Consider the following 18,080-nt stretch of genomic DNA (forward strand, 5'->3'; position numbering starts at 1 on the left):
CATGTGTCATTCTGCTGCCACCTGCCCTTCACTCACCTGGTTGTGCTTGTCAACCACAACAAGGTGCCGCAGACCTAGCGCCCGGAAGAGCTTGAAGACCCTGGGCAGGGAGGCCTCCTGCAAGGCAAGGCAAGGCACCGGTCAAGTCAGATGGACAGAAGGACACCATTACAAAACCCACCTTTGTGGCCAAGGGGACCCTCTCCATCCCCCCTCCTTCCCTAGTTGCAAATATATGCAAAGAAGGCAGCCTGGGAAACCCATCTGGAGCAACATCCTGGTTCCAAACTGGCCAGTCCCATCCGGAAACACTGGGAAACAGCCCCATTGCAGTCCTGTGGCTTTGCTGAAGCCCACTGGATTGGGGTCCCAAGAGCACTGGAAAGTCCACCCGCAGCTGCTCCCCACAATAAAAGGGACTGTCCTCCCCACACCCCAAGCATCACATCTCTGTGTCTTTTCAGCTACCCAAACCATGCATCTCCTATCAGAAGGGAACGGAGGAGGGGATGCCATTCTCCAAACCAGCATCCAAAAAAGTTGCAATCCAAAAGAGTCTCCAAGCTCTGGCTAGCCATTTCTTATTCCCAGCCGCCCCCCGAGACATTTGCACCTGTGGCACAGTGTAAGGCGAGGGGTTCATGAACTCGGTCAGGTCCATCATGCATTCCCGCTCGTCCTGGGAGACGTGGATGGACTGAATCGGGGGGAACCGGGGATAAGCGTCTCGGAAGTCCTTCAGCTTCAGACGGTGCTGCACCAGGCTCAGGTTGGCCCTTTCTACAAAGACCTGGAGGGAGAAGGGGGGCCAGGGGAACGACAAAATGGGCATCACCAGGGCAAGCAAACGGGCAGGAGATTATCCTTGAGATGTTTTGCAGAACGCCCATAAGTTTCTATGCAAAGATGTTTTTGCAAAAGAACACACAAACCCCGCAATCTCTTTCGGGGTCCCTGGAAAAAGCTTTACCTTGTGCTTCAGGAGCACAATCAGCTGGGAGCGCAGGATCAGGCCCCGCAGACCCGCCATCTGCAATAAGAACGAGGAAAGTTTAGTCCCTGGCTCCCTTGGAGGAAATCCTGGGATTTGTAGTTTGGAGAGGAGCCCTGGGGATTCCCTGCCAGAGAGCTCCAATACTCTTGGACTAGACCCGGCAGCCCCTAAGCCATAGACGTGTGGAGAGATAGGATATCATCATCATCATCATCATCGGCTGCTGGTTCATGGAGCTCCAGGAGGCCAGGTTTGAATCCCTACTGGGCCATGGAAACTCCAAGAGGTGACCTTGGTCAAGTCACACTCTCTCAGCTTCAGAGGAAGGCAATAGTAATCCTCCCCAAAAGAAATCTTGCTAAGAACCCCCCATAACAGGTCCTCCCTGGGGTTGCCATACTCAAAGGCACACAACAACAACACATCTCTGGCCCAATGGAGAAGGACCTGCCGGTCACCACACTGGACAGCACTGGACAAGAAGCTTCCAAAGACCCCCCAAAAAACCCAATGGCCCTCCTGACCTGGTCATGCCCAGGAATGTTCTCCACGACGGGAAAGCCGTTGTGGTTGGAAGCGGTGTGGCTCAGGACGTCCACAATGGTGCCCACCTTCTCGATCCTCCTCAGGCAGGTAACAGGTGTGCTCATCACTTCCCTGGAAGCGGAGCAGGAGAAATGGACACGAATGCACCCCACATGTGGACATTTAATCTCTTAACCCCCAGGAACCACATTTAGATTTTCCAGAGGCAGATGAATTGCAACTCCCAGCAGCCTTGCTCCTGCAGATGTGGAGCTGGAGAAGAGTGCTGATGATCCCATGCATGGCCCAAAAGGACAAACAAAATGGGTCCTAGAGCAGATCAGGCCAGAAATCCCCTTGGAAGCCAAGATGACTGTCAATTGCTGTATTTCAGCCACATCATGAGAAGACACAACTCATTGGAAAAGACAATAATGTAGAAAAGGCAGAGGTAAGTAGAAAAGGGGGAAGCCCATACAATGGACGGACTCCATTAAGGAGGTCACAGGTAGGAATTTGCAGGACTTAAGTGGAGGACAGAGGGGCTTGGAGATGCCTCGCCAATGGGATCGCCATGGGTTGAGGTGCACTTGTGGGCAGTTAACAACAACAACAGGGAATGGATGTGCTCTTGGTCCAGGCCAGGCTTCGTCGTCTTACCTGGCAGTGAAGGAATGGGAGGTGACTGGAGCCTCCCAATGCAAGAAGGGGACGCTCTGGAGCTGGATGTGCATGTCGTACAAGCCCTGCCATGGAAGGAAAAGGACTTTTCAATGGTCAGTCCCTGGGACTCTCCCGCTTCCCACAGTGACCCTCAGGGAGGCCACAAGAGAGGTCAGAAAAGGTCACACTGACCAAGAAGGACTCTCCTTGGGGGCTCCATACACCTAACAGAAGCCAACCAGACCTTTTCCTTCGGCTGCACCGTCTTGCTTCTCACCTCAACAAAATAATCCCCCACGATCTTTGCCGTCATCAGCACCAACATGATGGGGAATCCGTAGGTGACGTTTCCCGTGGCCTCCATCATGATGACCGTCAGGCTCAGCGTCATGCGCACGATCCCACCTGGCAGTGGGAGACAAAACTGGGTTGGCACCGCTCAGCCTGCTCCGTCGTCTCTTGCGCTAGGGTCACAGGGCTGGAGGAGATGGCTTTTGGGGGATGCCGTTTCCTCACTTACCCAGCTGTGCCGCGGCTCCCATCAAGGCGTACTTCCCAGGATCGGCCCAAATCTGCAAAGTCCAGCGTAAAAGAGGGAGACGTTACAACCGCAGGACATTAAGGGCTGTGCGAAGGAAAGCCCCCCCCCCCCAACAAAATCCCACAGAGATAAAGGATCTTGGGAAACCTTTTTTAATCCAAGGTACTCCAACCTCTCCGTCCCCCCAAAATGCCAAGCATGCCAGGCCAGGCTGACTTACCCAGCTGTTTGTGGCATAGGAAAGGGAGATGCCAAAAAGGCGTCCCCAAGCGGCCCCAATGAGCAAGGAGGGGATGAAGACGCCGGCCGAGACGGTCAGCCCATAGGTCCAGCAGGCCAGGAAGAAGTACATCAGGGTGAACATGCCCAGGGTCATGGGGTCATAGGTGCCTGGAAGTGGCAGAGAGGGAAGAGGAGGGAGGAGAGTGTCATGCCCCATGTCTTCCCAAATTGGGGGGCAAACCCCTGGGCAGCCATGCCTCACTGTGGTCCCTGCTTTCCCCCAAGCCAAGCTCCCTCCATTTTGTCAACAAGACTAGGGATTAGGGAAACATGTCCCTTATAGGGCTGGAAGGTGTCCCTTTTTGCAAGGGATATATTTTAGTTTGGGGACGAGAAATCTTGTCCCTCATAGGGCTGGCAGGTGTCCCTTATTTTATGAGATCCCCCTATTTGAGACTGGAAAGCTTTTCCTTTTATATAGACTGAGCATGATGCCAGTGGGTCCTTCAAAAAGACATCACTGCATGCCATATGTTAGAGGACGACATGGCAAAGTAAATGAATAGGTTGGAAATGGGGATGATTTCAGTCCCTCGCCTCCCAGCGTTTGCTAAGTGAAAAACCAGCAACCCATAAAAATTCTTAGAGCAAAGAAGCCCCGATCCAGGAAACTCCCAGGAGTCCAATATAGCAATTGGGATTGAGGCACAGAAAGAAAGGGGTCTTTGTGGTCTCTGTCTTTCCACTTTTCTTTGTTTCCAGACTATAAAAGGTTAGGACCGTTTCCAGAGCAGCTGCCTTTTGAGTCCCAAAAGCGAGTGGGCGAAGCATCTGCGGCTCATGAGGCGATCCACAGACCCAAAGCCAAAACCCTCCTTTGTTCTTTCCCCTACAAACAGGGTCAGGGGTCCAAAAGACCACTCAGTCAGTCCCAAAGCCATGTCAGGATTTGAACTCGACACCTCCTGGGCAAAATCCTAGGACTCTTTCCATACTGTCCCTCTCATTTGGAGATTATATCTCCTCTCCAAAAAAAGCAACAACACAGAGATGATGCTGTCTTGGATGAAATGCACTTGCTCTGTGCATTTGAACAGCATATTTAATGAACATCACAGGCTGTTAAGTCTTCATCTGGGAAACCCATCCCAGGCTAGACGAGGCCTGAAGAATTTAGGAAAGAGGATCAGATCCCCCTATTCCTCATCTTTGCAACAAGAGCATCAGGTAAAGCTTTTAAGAGAAGAGGAGCCAAGGATAAGAGAGGAAGAAAAAGCCCTTGCAAAAACTGCTAAGGCTTCAGGAATGCAAGGCTAAGATCCAGCAAGTTTTGGAGCAAGAGGAGAAAATGATAAAGGATGCAACAAACTGCCTTTTGCAAAAGGAGGAGAAAAGCCCACCTTCCTTTGCTTGGTAGCAAAGAAAGAGGTCTGCGTCTCTCTGACAGAGAAAGGCTGAATATTTCACAAAACCGCAAATCCCAGGATCCCATTGCATTGCACCATGGCAATAAATCAGTGTTAAACTGCATTAATTCTGCAGTGCAGATGCAGCCAGGGTTTGGGGAAACACTGTTTTACCAAAAAGCAGCTTTTCTTAGCCTGCTGGATTGTCTTATCCTCTGCTTTCAAAATGGTTTTCAATTTTAGACTTTCATTCCTATCACGGGGCAGGGACCACTGACCTGGGGGATCGTGGAAGAGGCGGACGACGCTCTTTTCGGGGGTGTTGAAGAACGCAGCAGCCATTGCGTTGTATTCGCCATCAGGGCAGAAGAGCTGAGCGGTGTTTTCGGGGGAAAGGAGAAGTCATCCATCATTGCATTTAGTCAATCAATTACTCAAATTTATTTTTAGCTTCACTCCGCTCTGGGCCCACAACAAACTCCAACTCCCAGAATTCCATAGCCTTGAGCCAGGATGCTCAAAAGTGGTGCCAAACCGGGTTGTTTCTCCAGTGTGGATGCAGCCCAGGTGTCATTTTGTCCCCAGGCCAGGCATCCCCACGGCACCAGGAACGTCCTTCCAGTCCATGGGAACCTCCGTCCGGAAGACACCCTCCAAAGACCACCCCATAAGCCCCTCTTCTCACCTGGAGGGAGTAAGCCATGCTGTTCCCTTGGAGGGGCTGGCAGTCTCTGGAGGTGTAGATCATGACAAAGGCCACCGCCGCGGTCACAGCCCCCACCAGCATGGCCTCGACCACCTGGAGGCACGGCCGGTGGATGTACCTGGTGCGAAACACGGGAATCAACCCTGGTGCCAAAGCAAACCGAGGGGAACACAGGTGATGCAGAACATCCAGCCGAAGAGGGAACCATCTCTAGCAAGTTATATTTGCAAAAAGAAGCACAACACACACAGACAGAGCTACTCTTCCTTTCCTTTCTCTTGCAAAAACTCACAGCTCCCCAGATGTAACCTCTCCATGCTTTAAATGCAACGAACCTCAGTGGTCCATGAACTCTGCGACCAAGTTGGAGATTCGGCTAAATGTCCGACTCTGACGTCCTCCAGGCAAACAGAGTTGCCACTGTCTTTAAGCTAACTTTGTATTATGTTTTACTCATGTTACTTCCTTTGCTTTAAGGTAAATACAACATATCTACCCTACTTCTTCTACCTCTAGGACCCTCCAAGGGTTGCAGAGAAGGCAAGAAATGCCACAAACTTATTTCAAGCAACTTGAAGATTCTGGAAAGAGGTTCATTAATGCTCTGGAATTCTTGGCTGGAAAGAAATGGCAATCCAGTGGGTCTGAAGGGATTTGCAAAGACTAGTCTTTGGTGGGCCACCAATGGTCCGCTTTGAACCTATGGAAGAGGACTATAAAAAGGAGATTTGTTCCCCAGCAGATTCAAGCTTTCCTAACCCAGCGGCGACTGTTTCCCCAAATATCTGGCAGCCTTCCATGCAAAGTGGGCGGCCGCAGAACTGTCCCGATTTGTCTCCTTCCTACAAAAGCAAAGCCAAGGCCGACGCCAACAGCAACGCCTCCGCAACCCTTGGGAACAAGACCGAGGGACTTAGCAAAAGTATGAAGCAGAGATGCCCAAAGTGATCTTGCAGATTCCTGGCTCAGTCTGCATCCTGGAACTCACTCAGTTCACAAATAAGTGTATCCCTCGCAGGAAAGGTGCAATGAACCAAGGGCAGCAGGCTCTAGTGGAGCTATATTTTTCCTAGCAGGTCTTGGACCTTGCTCTTATTGCAGGGTCCAAGAAACATGGCCTCCTTCCTAATTTCTAGGTTGCCTCTGTGTGAAAAATCACGCAGAACGGATGGTGTTTTGGAGAGGATGAGTTTAGTTTGTATCTTTTAAAAGCATGCTTCCAAACGTGTTTTGAAACTATTTTCAACTTGTGTTTTCAACAGACTTATTTAACTTAAAAACAACAATAACAACACCACACCACACTCTTTTGCATTAATAAAGGTTTGGTTTTGGCTGTACAAGAGACAGTGTGGTATAGTGGTTAGAGCCTTGGACTCTGAAAACCAGGGTTCAAATCCCAGCTCAATCACAGAAACTCACTAAGGGGCAAGAAGTCACACTCTCTCAGCCTCCTCAAGGGAAGGCAATGGGAAAACCTCTCTTAATAAACTTGCCAAGAAAACCCCACAATAGGTTCACTGCTAAGTCAGAAATGACTTGAAGGCATGCAGCAGCGACAACAACAACAACAACAAGATGAGCTGGAGACGTTTTAAGAAGCAGGTGGGTGCATTTGTGCAATTCCTGGCCCTTTGCTTTGCAGCTGAGCATCCCAGGCGCCTGCCAGGTTCTCCTACCTGATCCGAAACATGGTCAGCCAGTAGTTCAAGGCGTTGAACAGGGCTCCAAGGACCCCACCTGGATCCAAAGGAAAGAAAACATCTGGGTCCAAAGGACTAGGGAGTCGGTTCCAACCTCCTGATGTCCATCGGGTCAGAAATGGTCACCTGCCACATCCCTGTCCAGCTCCCAGCCCTTAACAATAACGATAATACTAAATATCATTTATATCCCGCCTCTCCAGTTGGATCAAGGCGGCTTCCGATAAGAATAAAATACAACACAAATGCAACAAAATACCGCATAAACCCATTCTCCTTCCCTCCGACACACACTTAAAATTCCCAATTAATAGTCATAATGATGAGGAGAAACTGGGTTGCAAGGAGCCTGCCTTCCATCGCCATCATCCCTCTTTGGATGGAAAGCTCCCCAGTTGCTGCTGGGGATGCTGGGAATTTAAATCTTTTTAAAAGGGGGTCTCCTTACCCACCATCCCCATGAAGATGAAAATCGGGATCTCCTGGATCGTGTACCCCATTTTCTGTAAGGAAAAGTTGGAAAACCTTATAGAAACCGAAACAAGATGAAGAGAACGAATGAACGGATGGACGGAGAGAAAGAGGAGCAAGGTCCGCACCTCGGAGTCAAAGCGGCCAAAATTGATGAGTCCAGGGCTGGAGAGGTCCCAAGGGTTGCCTTTGTAGATGCTCAAAATGGAGTTCAAGGTGAAGGTGGAGATCATGGAGGCAAAGAACTGGAGGAAGAATAGCAGAAAGAGATAAAGAGGTTTATGGAGCAATTGCGCCAAAGGTCTTTTCTTCTTCCCTGCATTTGCTTAAAAACAAAACTAAATCAGCAATATATGATATATTTGATGTAGCATTTATGAAGATTCATAGACAAAGAACGGAGAAAAGTAAAGAATTTATTATTATGGGTAAATGGAAAATCTTGAATCATGACAAAGAAATGGGTCTTGGAGGAAATCGGAAGTCATGTTTTATGTTCGATGTCGGTGTGTTTTATTTTGCTTTAGGTGGATGCATCAGACGTAATGTCGTGTTGTATAAAAGTGTATAAGATGTGATTTGATGTCGTCTTATTTTTAGTGTCCTAATAAATAAATAAATTAAAACCAAAAACCCAAAGCTAATCCTGGAGGTGCCACTCACTATTCTCCATGTCAGGAACTGGTTCCAAAAAGAGGCGCCTTCCTCCAAACTGAACAGAACGCCGCCTTTAGTCCAAGGAAAAAGCAAAGCAACGCCAATGAGCAACGCTCCTGGAAACGGCAGGTAAGTCTCCAAATCCCGGCACAGAAAACAGCAGGACCCACCATCAAGTCATCTTTGGTGCCCCCCCAGCCCCCACTTCTGGGACCTTCTTCCCATATTTATTACTTATTATATTTATTTATCATTTACTGTCTGTTGTATTTATTTGTATCCCACTCTTTCCCCAGAACTGGGACTCCCAGACAGCTTCCCATACAACTGAGAACCTCCACTTCTTTAGCCAACTTTAAGGCTGGACTATTTGTTTTATTTTTCATTGTGGGAACCAGCCCTGTCCCAAAGCCTGGGGAAGAGACTTTGCTTGGATTGCAACTCCCAGAATCCCCCGGGCAGAGAGAGAAACTGCAGCAGACCGTTCTGAACCCAGAGGTCTGGAGATGGAGAACTGAGGCATTTACCCACAGGAGCCCCAAAAGCGGCTGAAACACCAGCCGCAGCTCCGGCCGAGACGAAATCCCGTTTCTCAGTGTCTCTCCGGAAATATTCAAAGATCTGAAAGCAAACAGAGAAGCCATTAGCTCTTTGCAGGCAAACCTACAATGCAAAACCCTTTGTATTAGAGCTGGGCCAGTTGTGGACCTCAGGCCCTCCATCTGTCCCAGTTTTGGGAGGAAAGTCTGGTGAATCCTCTGCTTTCCCACTTTCTCTTTCCTCCTCCTCCTTCTATTTTCCCACTTTTGTCCTCAGCTTACTTCAATTGCTGCAAACTTGAGTTCAAAGCCCAAAAATAGTTTGCACTAGAATCATAGCACTCATTTAACTCATCCAAGGAAGAAAGGAGAAGGAGAAATCTTGCCCTCCCCAGTTTGTTTGGGCAAAAGCAAACTTCTGCATTCTTTCCTAGCTTGTCTGTTCTTCCTCATTAATAACTTTCAGCATTTTGCCCACATTCTGATGTTGCTTGATATACATGTCCTGGGTTTTTTTCCCCTGCAAAATGCTGGAGGGTATGAGACCTTCAGGTGCTTTTGGAGACTAAAGGGGACTGAAGGGATAAAGGATGGTTGCAGTGTTCGGGAGTCCGGTGCAAAGCAGGTGCAGCCCCCAGATGTGAGGATGCTGCCCATCCTTTGCTAGTCCAAACAATTACAGGGTTCAAGCTCCTCAAAAGGAAATGGAGAGCAACCAGCTGCCATGGTTCCCTTCCTGGGGCAAAGAGGACTAACCTTGAAGTCTCTCTTTAGGGAAGTGGAGCGCCCTTGAGAGATGCCGGCCGCAATGACTGCTCCGGAGTGAATCATGGGGCCTTCCTGGAAACCAGAGAAGCAGAAGTCAGAGGAGACTGAGGGGGAAACCTGGCTGCAGAGACACAATCTGGACTCTCTCCCCTGCAATTGCATTCAGGAACCAGAGACCCAACTTACAGGGAGACACACTGGAGGCCACCCGCCTTCAGTCCAATCCAGGGAGACTCAGAGGGACAACATCCTTGTTGTTGTTGTTTACTGTTGTCAAAGTCAGCTTCAACTTATGGCAGCCCTACAACCCACTAATATCCATACACTTAAGGTGGCCTTTGCATTTGCAGTGCAATAGATGGAAATTGGGTGCAAGGCAATCTAAGCATGCAGTGGACATCTTCCAGGTGGAAAGTGCTTTTTTCCAGAATGCGTTTCCAAAAAACCAGGAACAACCAGAGGCAAGACGGGAATGGGGCTTCCTTCCCCCTTCTCCCCTCCATTACCTTTCCAACTGCCAGGCCTCCGACCACAGAGAAAATCACGCCACAGACTTTAACCACCAGTGTCTGCAAAAGAAGAATAAAAAGCAATGCTCCTTTCCTAGTTCCCTATTCAAGGCAAAACCTGGCGCCGTTCATTCAGTTACTAAGCAGCATGACGCAAGACAGGAGGGTCCATGCCTAGCCTCTGGGAAACTGGCTGCAAACATGTTTGCAAAACAAACCTATGCACAGATTCCAAGGGAAATGGAGGAAGAGAACTAACCTCCTTCATGTTAGTCTGGAATATCAGCACGCAAAGGGATCTTGCAGCCCCTTTGAGATTCAATGTGCAAAAGACGTTGCACCATGAGCTTTCATAGACTTGAGCCTAGTTCCTCAGATGCAAGGGTTGGAAAGGGAGAAGTTGGTAGCATGAGCTTTCCTAGACTTGGCCTCCTTCCTCAGAGGCATGGCTTGCAGGAGTCGGGGGGCTTTAGGGACCTTCAGAGTAGAGTCTGGGGGGCCACAGCTTGCTAAATAAAAGCTACCGGCCGAGGGGTGCAAAGGGTGCAAACCCAAAACCTGCCCAGCCGGAGGGCCAGAGCCCCTTACCTTCAGCCGGACCACGTGGGGGATCTTGACGCCGTTGAGGTAACACTTGATCTGGGGGATGCCGCTGCCGGCCGCCACGGGCTGCAAAGATGGATGAAACGGGCTCAGGCCCCAAGTCTCAAGCGACAGCCTCCATCGCCCAAAATGGGGAGCAGCCAGACATCCCACCAAACAACACAATGGGGTCCTTTGGTCCCTTGACACCTGAGTCTCTGTCGCTCACTCAGAAGGATGCCATAAAGTCCCTGATTATAACGGATGGCCCTTATCTGAGAGCTGGAAATCATGTCCCTTTTAGGGTTGGAACCCCCCCTCCATTATGAAGGATGCCCCCCACAATGACACACACAGAATACAAAACAGTGTTGCAGAAGCCAAGCCTAGGCAGAGCCCTACCTCAATAAAAGCAACAATAGCAGAACCGACCATCACAAAACTTGCATTCAGGGTGGTCCAGAGCAGCAGCGCAAAGGACAAGTTGCCCGTCTCTGTGAATTTGTCGATATCTGGAGGAAAGCAGGTCAAGGAGGGAAACGATCACGGAGGACAGGTTGTGGTTGTGGTTGTTGTGTGCCTTCAAGTCATTTCCAACTAAGGCAAACCTATCACAGGCTTTTCCTGGCAAGATTTGTTGCTGCTGTTGCTGTTGATGTTATACTTCTTTGTATTCCGCTTTTCCCATTAAAAACGTACAAAAGTGACCACTTAAAATGGTATTAAATGGTGGGTGGGTTTCTGGGACATTGTATGTTATTGTATTTTAACGCTTTAATGTTGTTAGCTGCCTCGATCTTAATGGAGAAGCGGGGTATAAATAAATAAATATTAATATTATTAAACTATTACAATATTAAAGCAGCTTAAGTACAGCATCCCCAGGATGTTCTTCAAAAACCTTCTGGATCTTGCTAGTGCAAAGGAGTCATTAATATAAATGGACTCTTTCTGGACCATGGTTAACGTTTGACCACTTGACTACAGGGACTCCAACGCCCATCTGCCTGGGGCCCAACTGACCACACAGGTGAAAAGACCCCCTGAAGCCCCCTCCCCATGACGGGTCTTCCAAGGGCAGGCAAAGGGCATTTGGGGCAAAAGGGGGGTCTCCCAAAGGATACTGCCTTTCACCACTTTGTACTTCATCCCGGCAATGTACTCCACCACAATGTCGATGAAGCAAGCCACGAGGCCGGTCAGGATCCCGATCATAGCGCAGATCACCCAGCGCCGGATCTCCACCGTCCGGAAAGCCTGCAAAACGGGGAAATCACAAAACAGAGTCGGATGGAGAGTCCTCAAAAGCATACCCCAAATTAAACTCTTTAGGGGTCTGGCGGCACAACGCAGCTATTATCATGTCCACATTAAATCTAACCATTCTGCCCCACAAAGCTTCTGAATTCAATACCAGATTCATAATATTCAGCTGCCTGAAAGCCTCAGCATGTTTTTATTTCCAAAGCAAGATTCTAACCCTCATCCATACAAAGATTTGGGGCAATTCCAGAATCCAGGAGACCCCAAGCAGGACTCCAGGGACTGGCATCAGAAAAGCCAAAAGTTATAGTTTAAGGAAATGAACCCTGGGAGGCAGGACATTATTTCTTCTTAACTTTAATTACTTGTCTGTGAATGTTTAATGGGATGAACCCAAACTGGGAGAAAGGCAGGAAAGTAACCATACCATCGGCCCTCTGTGTCCATGGCTTCAAAATATTGGAAAACATATAACTTCCAAAAAGCAAACCTTGATTTTGCCATTTTCAATAAGGGAGATGATTTTACTAGACTGTTGCATTTAATGGGACTTAAGTAACTTCCCAATCCCTGCTTGCAACCAAATGCCAGAGCCAGAGGCTTTGGGGCCACAATTTCTGGGACTGTGGGGCTGACCGTGTGGTTGATGCGCTTCTCTTCCTCCAGGAACAGCTGGTTCTCACAGTTGTCATAATCCAGGCTCTGGAAATGGGGAGAAAGAAAAAGGGGTCCTTTACTGGGAGAAGAGGAAGATCCAGGGGTCTGCCATTGTCCCCCCGCAACCATGGCACAACTTTCCTTGTGCAAAGCAAACATTTGCTCCAGAACTCTCAGGAAGCAAGAGACGGCTTTCACGTTGCAGACCAAGAAGCCAGAGAATTTCTCTATTGTTGCAGACCAAGATCCAATGGGGACTTTTGGGTTTATAAGCAAGTTGTGCTTATGACATACGAACATGACATGCAGGAGATGCAGTGAGCTTTTTTCCTGCTGCTCCAGAGATTAAAACACATACCAATGGATTATAATAGCAAGAGATTCCACCTTAACGTTAGGAAGAACCTCTTGACTAAGAGCTCTTTTGAGAGCGGAGAGGTTGGATGGGCGCCTTTTAGGAATGCTTTAGTGTGGTTTTTCCTGCATGGCAGACAGGGCTTGGAGTCTATGACCCTTAGCATCCCTTCCAGGTTTAATACTCTGTGATTCTAAGCATCCCTCCCCAAACGCCAGGAACGCAAACCCTTTCCTGTCTCACCTCATACTTGAGAGAGAGGAGCTTCTCGCTGTGGGGGATCTCATGCGGAAAAGGACGGGCGGCCTCCGCTTCCTGCAAGACACAGCGTTTGCTTTATTTTTAATTTCAGTCTTATGCATACCCTGCGTTGGGTATAAACATTCACCATTTGAGTTAAAACCAAATACAGTCAGTCCTCCATAAACACATATTCAAGCATCTGCGGCTTGAAAATATACTTTTAAAAATATATATCATTTCCAAAAAGCAAACCTTGACTTGGTAATTTTATAGCAGGGGCACCATTTTACCAGCCATTGCATTTAATGAGACTTGAGCATCCTTGGATTTTGGAATCCACAATGGGTCCTGGAAGCAAATCTCAACGGATACCAAGATCCCCAATGAACCAATAGAGTCAGAGCTTGGCTCTTCAGTGGTGCCCAGCTCTGGCCTTGGCACTGACTGGCATGGCACCTGGGGCACCCCCTTGACCACTTTCCTGGACTCTCTCGGACATACCGTTTCGTGGTCATCGTTGAGGTCCACGTTGCTCAGGCGTCCCAGTCGCGACGAAGAGGAGGATGATGTGAGCTGAAGAAAAGAAGCAACAAGTCACCACCATCCCTTCTTCTTGCTTTATCTCCTTGGAATATTTGACTATCTGCACCGACCGTTTTGTTTTATTCTGCAGTATGTGTGGTTGCATTTTAATATTTAGCACCGTGTTTCAACATTTTATAGTACTGGAAGCTGCAATCCAAAAGACACATTTCCAAGCTCTGGTCCTTAGTGTCGCACCATTGTATTGATTTGTTTTTACCTCTTTAATTCGTTTTTATGATTTATAGGGACTCTATCATGGCAAGGTTTGTTCAGAGGAGGTTTGTAATTGCCTTCCTCTGAGGCTGAGAGAGTGTGACTCTATGGGTTTCCATGGCCAAGTGTGGATTCGAACCCTGGTCTCCAGAGTCATACTCCAAGACTTAAACCACTCCGCTATGCTGGCTCTTTGCACCATTTTTTATATTACTGCAAGTCGTCTGGAAAGTAGTGGCAAGGTGTGCATCATTAAATTGTATTCAAGCGTCACAAACAGGGAACAAAATGTGCACAATGCCCAAGGGAATCGTATTGCAGTCCAGTTAAATTCTCTTCTTCTGCTCTCTGCGCCGCAATGGTCCAAAGAAATCCCACAATGGCTTTGTGTGGGTTGTGCAATGAAGCCCCAACAAGTCCCATCTTGCACAAGAGGCTCATCGGGGAGGAGAAAGAGGAAAAGGTGGAGTGAAACTCGCTGGCTGGAAGTGGCACCAACTGAGCGGACCTTCCCAAAAAACCAAGGGCCCATGCCCTCCAAGATTTCACAAATGCAAACTGGGGTGCATGTGCCAAGAAACATCGGGGTGTGTTCAAAACGGCAAAAGCTATGAATGAGGAAGAACACACAAACAAAGAAAGGCTGCAGCAGTTTGCGTTTGCAAAAGAACTATTCTGTCCCTTTTCTTCTCTCCTCTTTGCTGAGTTTATTAAATGCAAACTCCTTTTGCACTTTGAAGTCAGTTTGCAGCAATGGAAGAAAGCGAAGGAAAAAGGGGGGAAACTGGAGGAGGAGAGAGAAACCGGGACATTTGAAAATGCAGCTGACAATAAATGGGATGGCAGGGGATTAATAGGGAATATCTCTACTAAATTGGGAACGTTGGTGGTTTTGCAATGGAAACCAACTCAGGACAAAGGAAAAAAGTGGGGGGAGGAGAGAGAAATGGGGACATTTGAAAAGCAGCGTTGGAAGTGGGAGGGCAGGGGATGAATGGGGAACAAGGTCCCTTCCAGATCCAGACATTGGAGGCTATGGGGCCCTGCCATTCCTTGCTGCACTAAAAAATAAGTTGCACCCCATAAGAGCAGATCACCCCAAGAGGAAGGGCTCAAGGAGTTATCACCCGCCATAAGCTCCGACTTGTGGACACATGCGGTGGACAAAAGGCCTGCAGCGCGGGTCTTTCGGCTTTATTTCTGACTGTTTTAGGGCCAAAGAAGTCACATTTTCCCAAGGACAGAGCTTTCCCTCTGGCCTAAAAGCACAAGACCAGCCAAGAAAGGCCTTGCTAAGATCCTCTCTGCCAGATTTCCGTGGGCCATCTCTCTCTGCTTTGAACAAACAGGGAAGTGCTCACCCCCCTTTTTCATTGGGAGCATGTGACGTTCCCAAAGACAAGGAGGGCTTCTCTCTTTGGACAGTTGTGGGTCTTTGCGGTCCCAGGCGCCATGGCTCTCCTCTCCGAAGGGAAGCCGGTCAAGCGCTTTGAATTAAGGGCCAAATTGGAGGCAGTCAAGGAGGCTGTTGTGAGTGTCAACATCTTGTATTTGCAGAAGCAACAGCCCTTTGGAAGTCTGCCGAAATTGGGATGCAAGAGACCGGGCAAAGTCCAGGAACAGAGCTCTGCGGAGGGTCTTTCCTTTGAGGCCCAGAGATGTGGGGCGACATGGGAACAGGGCCTTCTTGGTTGCATCACCTCCGTTGTGGAAGGCCTTCCTTCCCCAGAAAGACCCCTTTGGCCCCAAGACCACTGCTGTCATCCCTTCTAGGTATGTTCAAGCTTTCTTCAGCGTTTGTGTGTGTGTCAGTCAATGAGTTTCCATGGCAGGGATTGGAACCCTGACCTCCAGAGTCACAGTCCAATACTCCAACCACTCTGCCAGCCTGGCCATGCCTCTTTACTGCGCCATTGCACTGAATGGGGCTGGAGCATCCATGGATTTGGGGACCCCAACGTCAGTGGCTACCAAGGGCCCACCCTGATATTCAGAATGATGATGATGATAATAATACTCCATTGCATATAATGAGACTTGAGCATCCATGGATTTGGGTCTCCAGAGAGGGTCCTGGAACCAAACCCTAGTAGTGGATACCAAAGGGCCATAATAATCACCACCACCAGAACAGTAAGAAAGAATACCCCATTGTACATCATGGGACTTGAGCATCCCTGGATTTGGGTCTCCATGGCAGCAGGTCCTGGAACCCAAGCCCCGCAGAGACCAAGGGCTTTCCTGAGCCTAAAGAGTCAACAACAACAACAGCACTAATACGGACCCATTGTATGTCATGGGGCTGGGAGCAGCTTCCTGGGCTCCTGCTGCCTAGGAGGGCCTCCTTCCCCAGGGCTTGGAAAAGGGCCTTTTCAGGGCCTGCCAGAGTAGAGACCAGCCAGACTGGCACAGGGCTGGGAAGGGCACTCTGCCCATGCTCGGTCTCCCTTGGGAGGAGCAGCCCTCCGCTCACCTGCTGCCTGCTCCGGGGGGAGCCTCCTCCTGCTCCTGCTCCTGCTCGGCTGCCGTTGAGGAGGAGCGGGGTGGCCTCGCCCTGCTGGGGCCCCGGGTCCCTCTCCCGCTCCCTCCCGGACCAGGAGACCTTCTTGGAGACGTTGGACATCGCGGCGCCCCTGGAAGGAAGGAAGGAGGGATGGAGCCCCGGCAGCTGCTGGGACAGGGGCAGCCCTCCTCACGTGACCCGGCGGCCACAGCTGGGAGGAGGGCAGCCACGTGACCCCTCCCCTCCAGGTGCATGCTGGGAGTTGTAGTCTCCTCCCACCCAGAACCCCAGCTTTGCCCAGGCCTTCCTCCTCCCTTCCTGGCTGGGAAGAAGAGGCTTCATTGCATTGCATTTCTTGTGTCGGATTCCTTTTTAACAGTTACTGTTTTAATGGCATTATTTTTAATTGTTTTTTAAAGTGATTTTATATATTTATATAAAAACACATTAAAACAACACTTTAAAGAACACTTAAAATCCAAGTAGAACAGGAATTTATATATATATATGTATATGTGTACAAACACATGATATAAGAGACTAGTCCAGTGCTCCAACCACTCTGCCATGCTACTTATTTTGGAAGCACTGGAAGGGACCCCCAACAAAGAGATCTGTAGTTTGCTTTGGCTTTTCCAACAGCCGCCTTGTGCCAAAAGGGCCCGAAATCGGTGCAGATGCTCCAGCCGGCCGATCGGTCTCTATGGGCTGGACATCCGCAGCTGGAAAATAGTATTTGAAGCATATACATTCCAAGAAGCATTGCCATTTGGCCATTGAAGAGAAAGGAGGCCTCTCTTCTTGGCTAAGGCGCCATATTTAATGGGATTGAGCATCCGTGGATTTTGGAACCCAACCCCAGCGGATACCAAGGGCCCACTCTATCCTGACTTCTTACTCCTCTCTCTTCCTAGCCCTCTCCTGGGTTGCCATCGATTCCTGCTTCCTTTCTCCTCTCCAACAGTCTCCCTGGAAGTCTGCAAAAAGGCAGGGAGGAATCAGGAAAAGCACATTTGAAAATGCAGTGCAAGAACAGACCAGATGGATGACTCAGGGTCTCATGCCCCATCATCCTCAGCATCGTGGCTGCTGGTCTTTCCATCCCGGCCTCTTCCTTTCCAGCCACGTGGCCCGCCTTCAAGGGTCGGCGTGGCCTCCTTTCCCTCCTGACCTCTGGGAAGCCAGAAAGCAAACCGGATCAAGAGGCCTCCAGTCTTTCTCCCTTCATGACGCAGGACAAAATAAGGGTGCAATGAAGTCACGGGTTAGGAATAGAGTTACTTTATTGAGGTACTAAAATTGCCTTCCTTCTCCCGGGTTATATATCTCCAAAGCTTGCTTTTTGGCATTTTGAGGAATGCATCGTTTCCAGCAAATGTCCGCATCTTACGCTTTCGCCTCACAAAATCCTAAGAAGTGTTATTTTTAAACAGCGACAACAAAAAAGGGGAAAGGATAAACAGGGCTGCAGTTACTGAAACAAGTTCATTTAGCTTTTGTTGCAAGGAACAGCATTATTTCCCAAAGATGAAAGTGTGAAACAGGAAAGGAGTTACTTTTAAAAAAGCAAATGGCTCCCAAATGCTGCAAGTCAGAGCTTGGAGGCAGGATGACGGGGTTGCACTCCATCTCCCAGAATCCTGCAGAGCACAGCTGGCTGGGGGATTCTGGGAATTGGAGTCCAATTATATCTAGTCAGCCCTCCTTATCCACAGACATTTTTATTCATGGATTGAAGCATTTGTGGCTTGAAAATATATTTTTAAAAGTACAAATCCCAAATAGCAAACCTTGATTTTGCTGTTTTATATAAGGGTCACCATTTTGCTAGGCATTGAATTGAATGGGACATAATATCCACAGCAAGGGTCCTGGAACCAAGCGTGGAGACCAAGGGACCACTGTAATAATAATAATAATAATAATAATAATAATAATAATAATAATAATAATAATAATAATACCCCATTGTACA

At 48.8% G+C, this 18,080-nt stretch overlaps 1 protein-coding gene across 1 annotated transcript in view; it reads right to left on the reverse strand.

The window, feature by feature from the left end:
• CLCN7 (chloride voltage-gated channel 7) overlaps positions 1 to 16,303 on the reverse strand; it is an 18,219-nt gene extending 1,916 nt beyond the window's left edge. The window contains exons 1-24 of the mRNA XM_042438172.1: positions 16,076 to 16,303; positions 13,306 to 13,377; positions 12,805 to 12,876; positions 12,186 to 12,251; positions 11,411 to 11,543; positions 10,689 to 10,798; positions 10,293 to 10,373; positions 9,702 to 9,764; positions 9,184 to 9,267; positions 8,416 to 8,509; positions 7,895 to 7,959; positions 7,360 to 7,476; positions 7,209 to 7,263; positions 6,737 to 6,797; positions 5,037 to 5,175; positions 4,630 to 4,723; positions 2,944 to 3,113; positions 2,703 to 2,754; positions 2,460 to 2,587; positions 2,180 to 2,265; positions 1,519 to 1,651; positions 971 to 1,030; positions 614 to 790; positions 37 to 117 (exon numbers count right to left, since the gene is read on the reverse strand). Coding sequence (XP_042294106.1) covers positions 37 to 117; positions 614 to 790; positions 971 to 1,030; positions 1,519 to 1,651; positions 2,180 to 2,265; positions 2,460 to 2,587; positions 2,703 to 2,754; positions 2,944 to 3,113; positions 4,630 to 4,723; positions 5,037 to 5,175; positions 6,737 to 6,797; positions 7,209 to 7,263; positions 7,360 to 7,476; positions 7,895 to 7,959; positions 8,416 to 8,509; positions 9,184 to 9,267; positions 9,702 to 9,764; positions 10,293 to 10,373; positions 10,689 to 10,798; positions 11,411 to 11,543; positions 12,186 to 12,251; positions 12,805 to 12,876; positions 13,306 to 13,377; positions 16,076 to 16,225 — 2,343 coding nt within the window. The 5' untranslated portion in view covers positions 16,226 to 16,303. The remainder of the gene's footprint in view (positions 1 to 36; positions 118 to 613; positions 791 to 970; positions 1,031 to 1,518; positions 1,652 to 2,179; positions 2,266 to 2,459; positions 2,588 to 2,702; positions 2,755 to 2,943; positions 3,114 to 4,629; positions 4,724 to 5,036; positions 5,176 to 6,736; positions 6,798 to 7,208; positions 7,264 to 7,359; positions 7,477 to 7,894; positions 7,960 to 8,415; positions 8,510 to 9,183; positions 9,268 to 9,701; positions 9,765 to 10,292; positions 10,374 to 10,688; positions 10,799 to 11,410; positions 11,544 to 12,185; positions 12,252 to 12,804; positions 12,877 to 13,305; positions 13,378 to 16,075) is intronic.
• Between the last annotated feature and the right edge of the window lie 1,777 nt (positions 16,304 to 18,080).

The sequence above is a fragment of the Sceloporus undulatus genome, chromosome 8, assembly GCF_019175285.1.
Source record: "Sceloporus undulatus isolate JIND9_A2432 ecotype Alabama chromosome 8, SceUnd_v1.1, whole genome shotgun sequence".
Classification (NCBI taxonomy): domain Eukaryota; kingdom Metazoa; phylum Chordata; class Lepidosauria; order Squamata; family Phrynosomatidae; genus Sceloporus; species Sceloporus undulatus.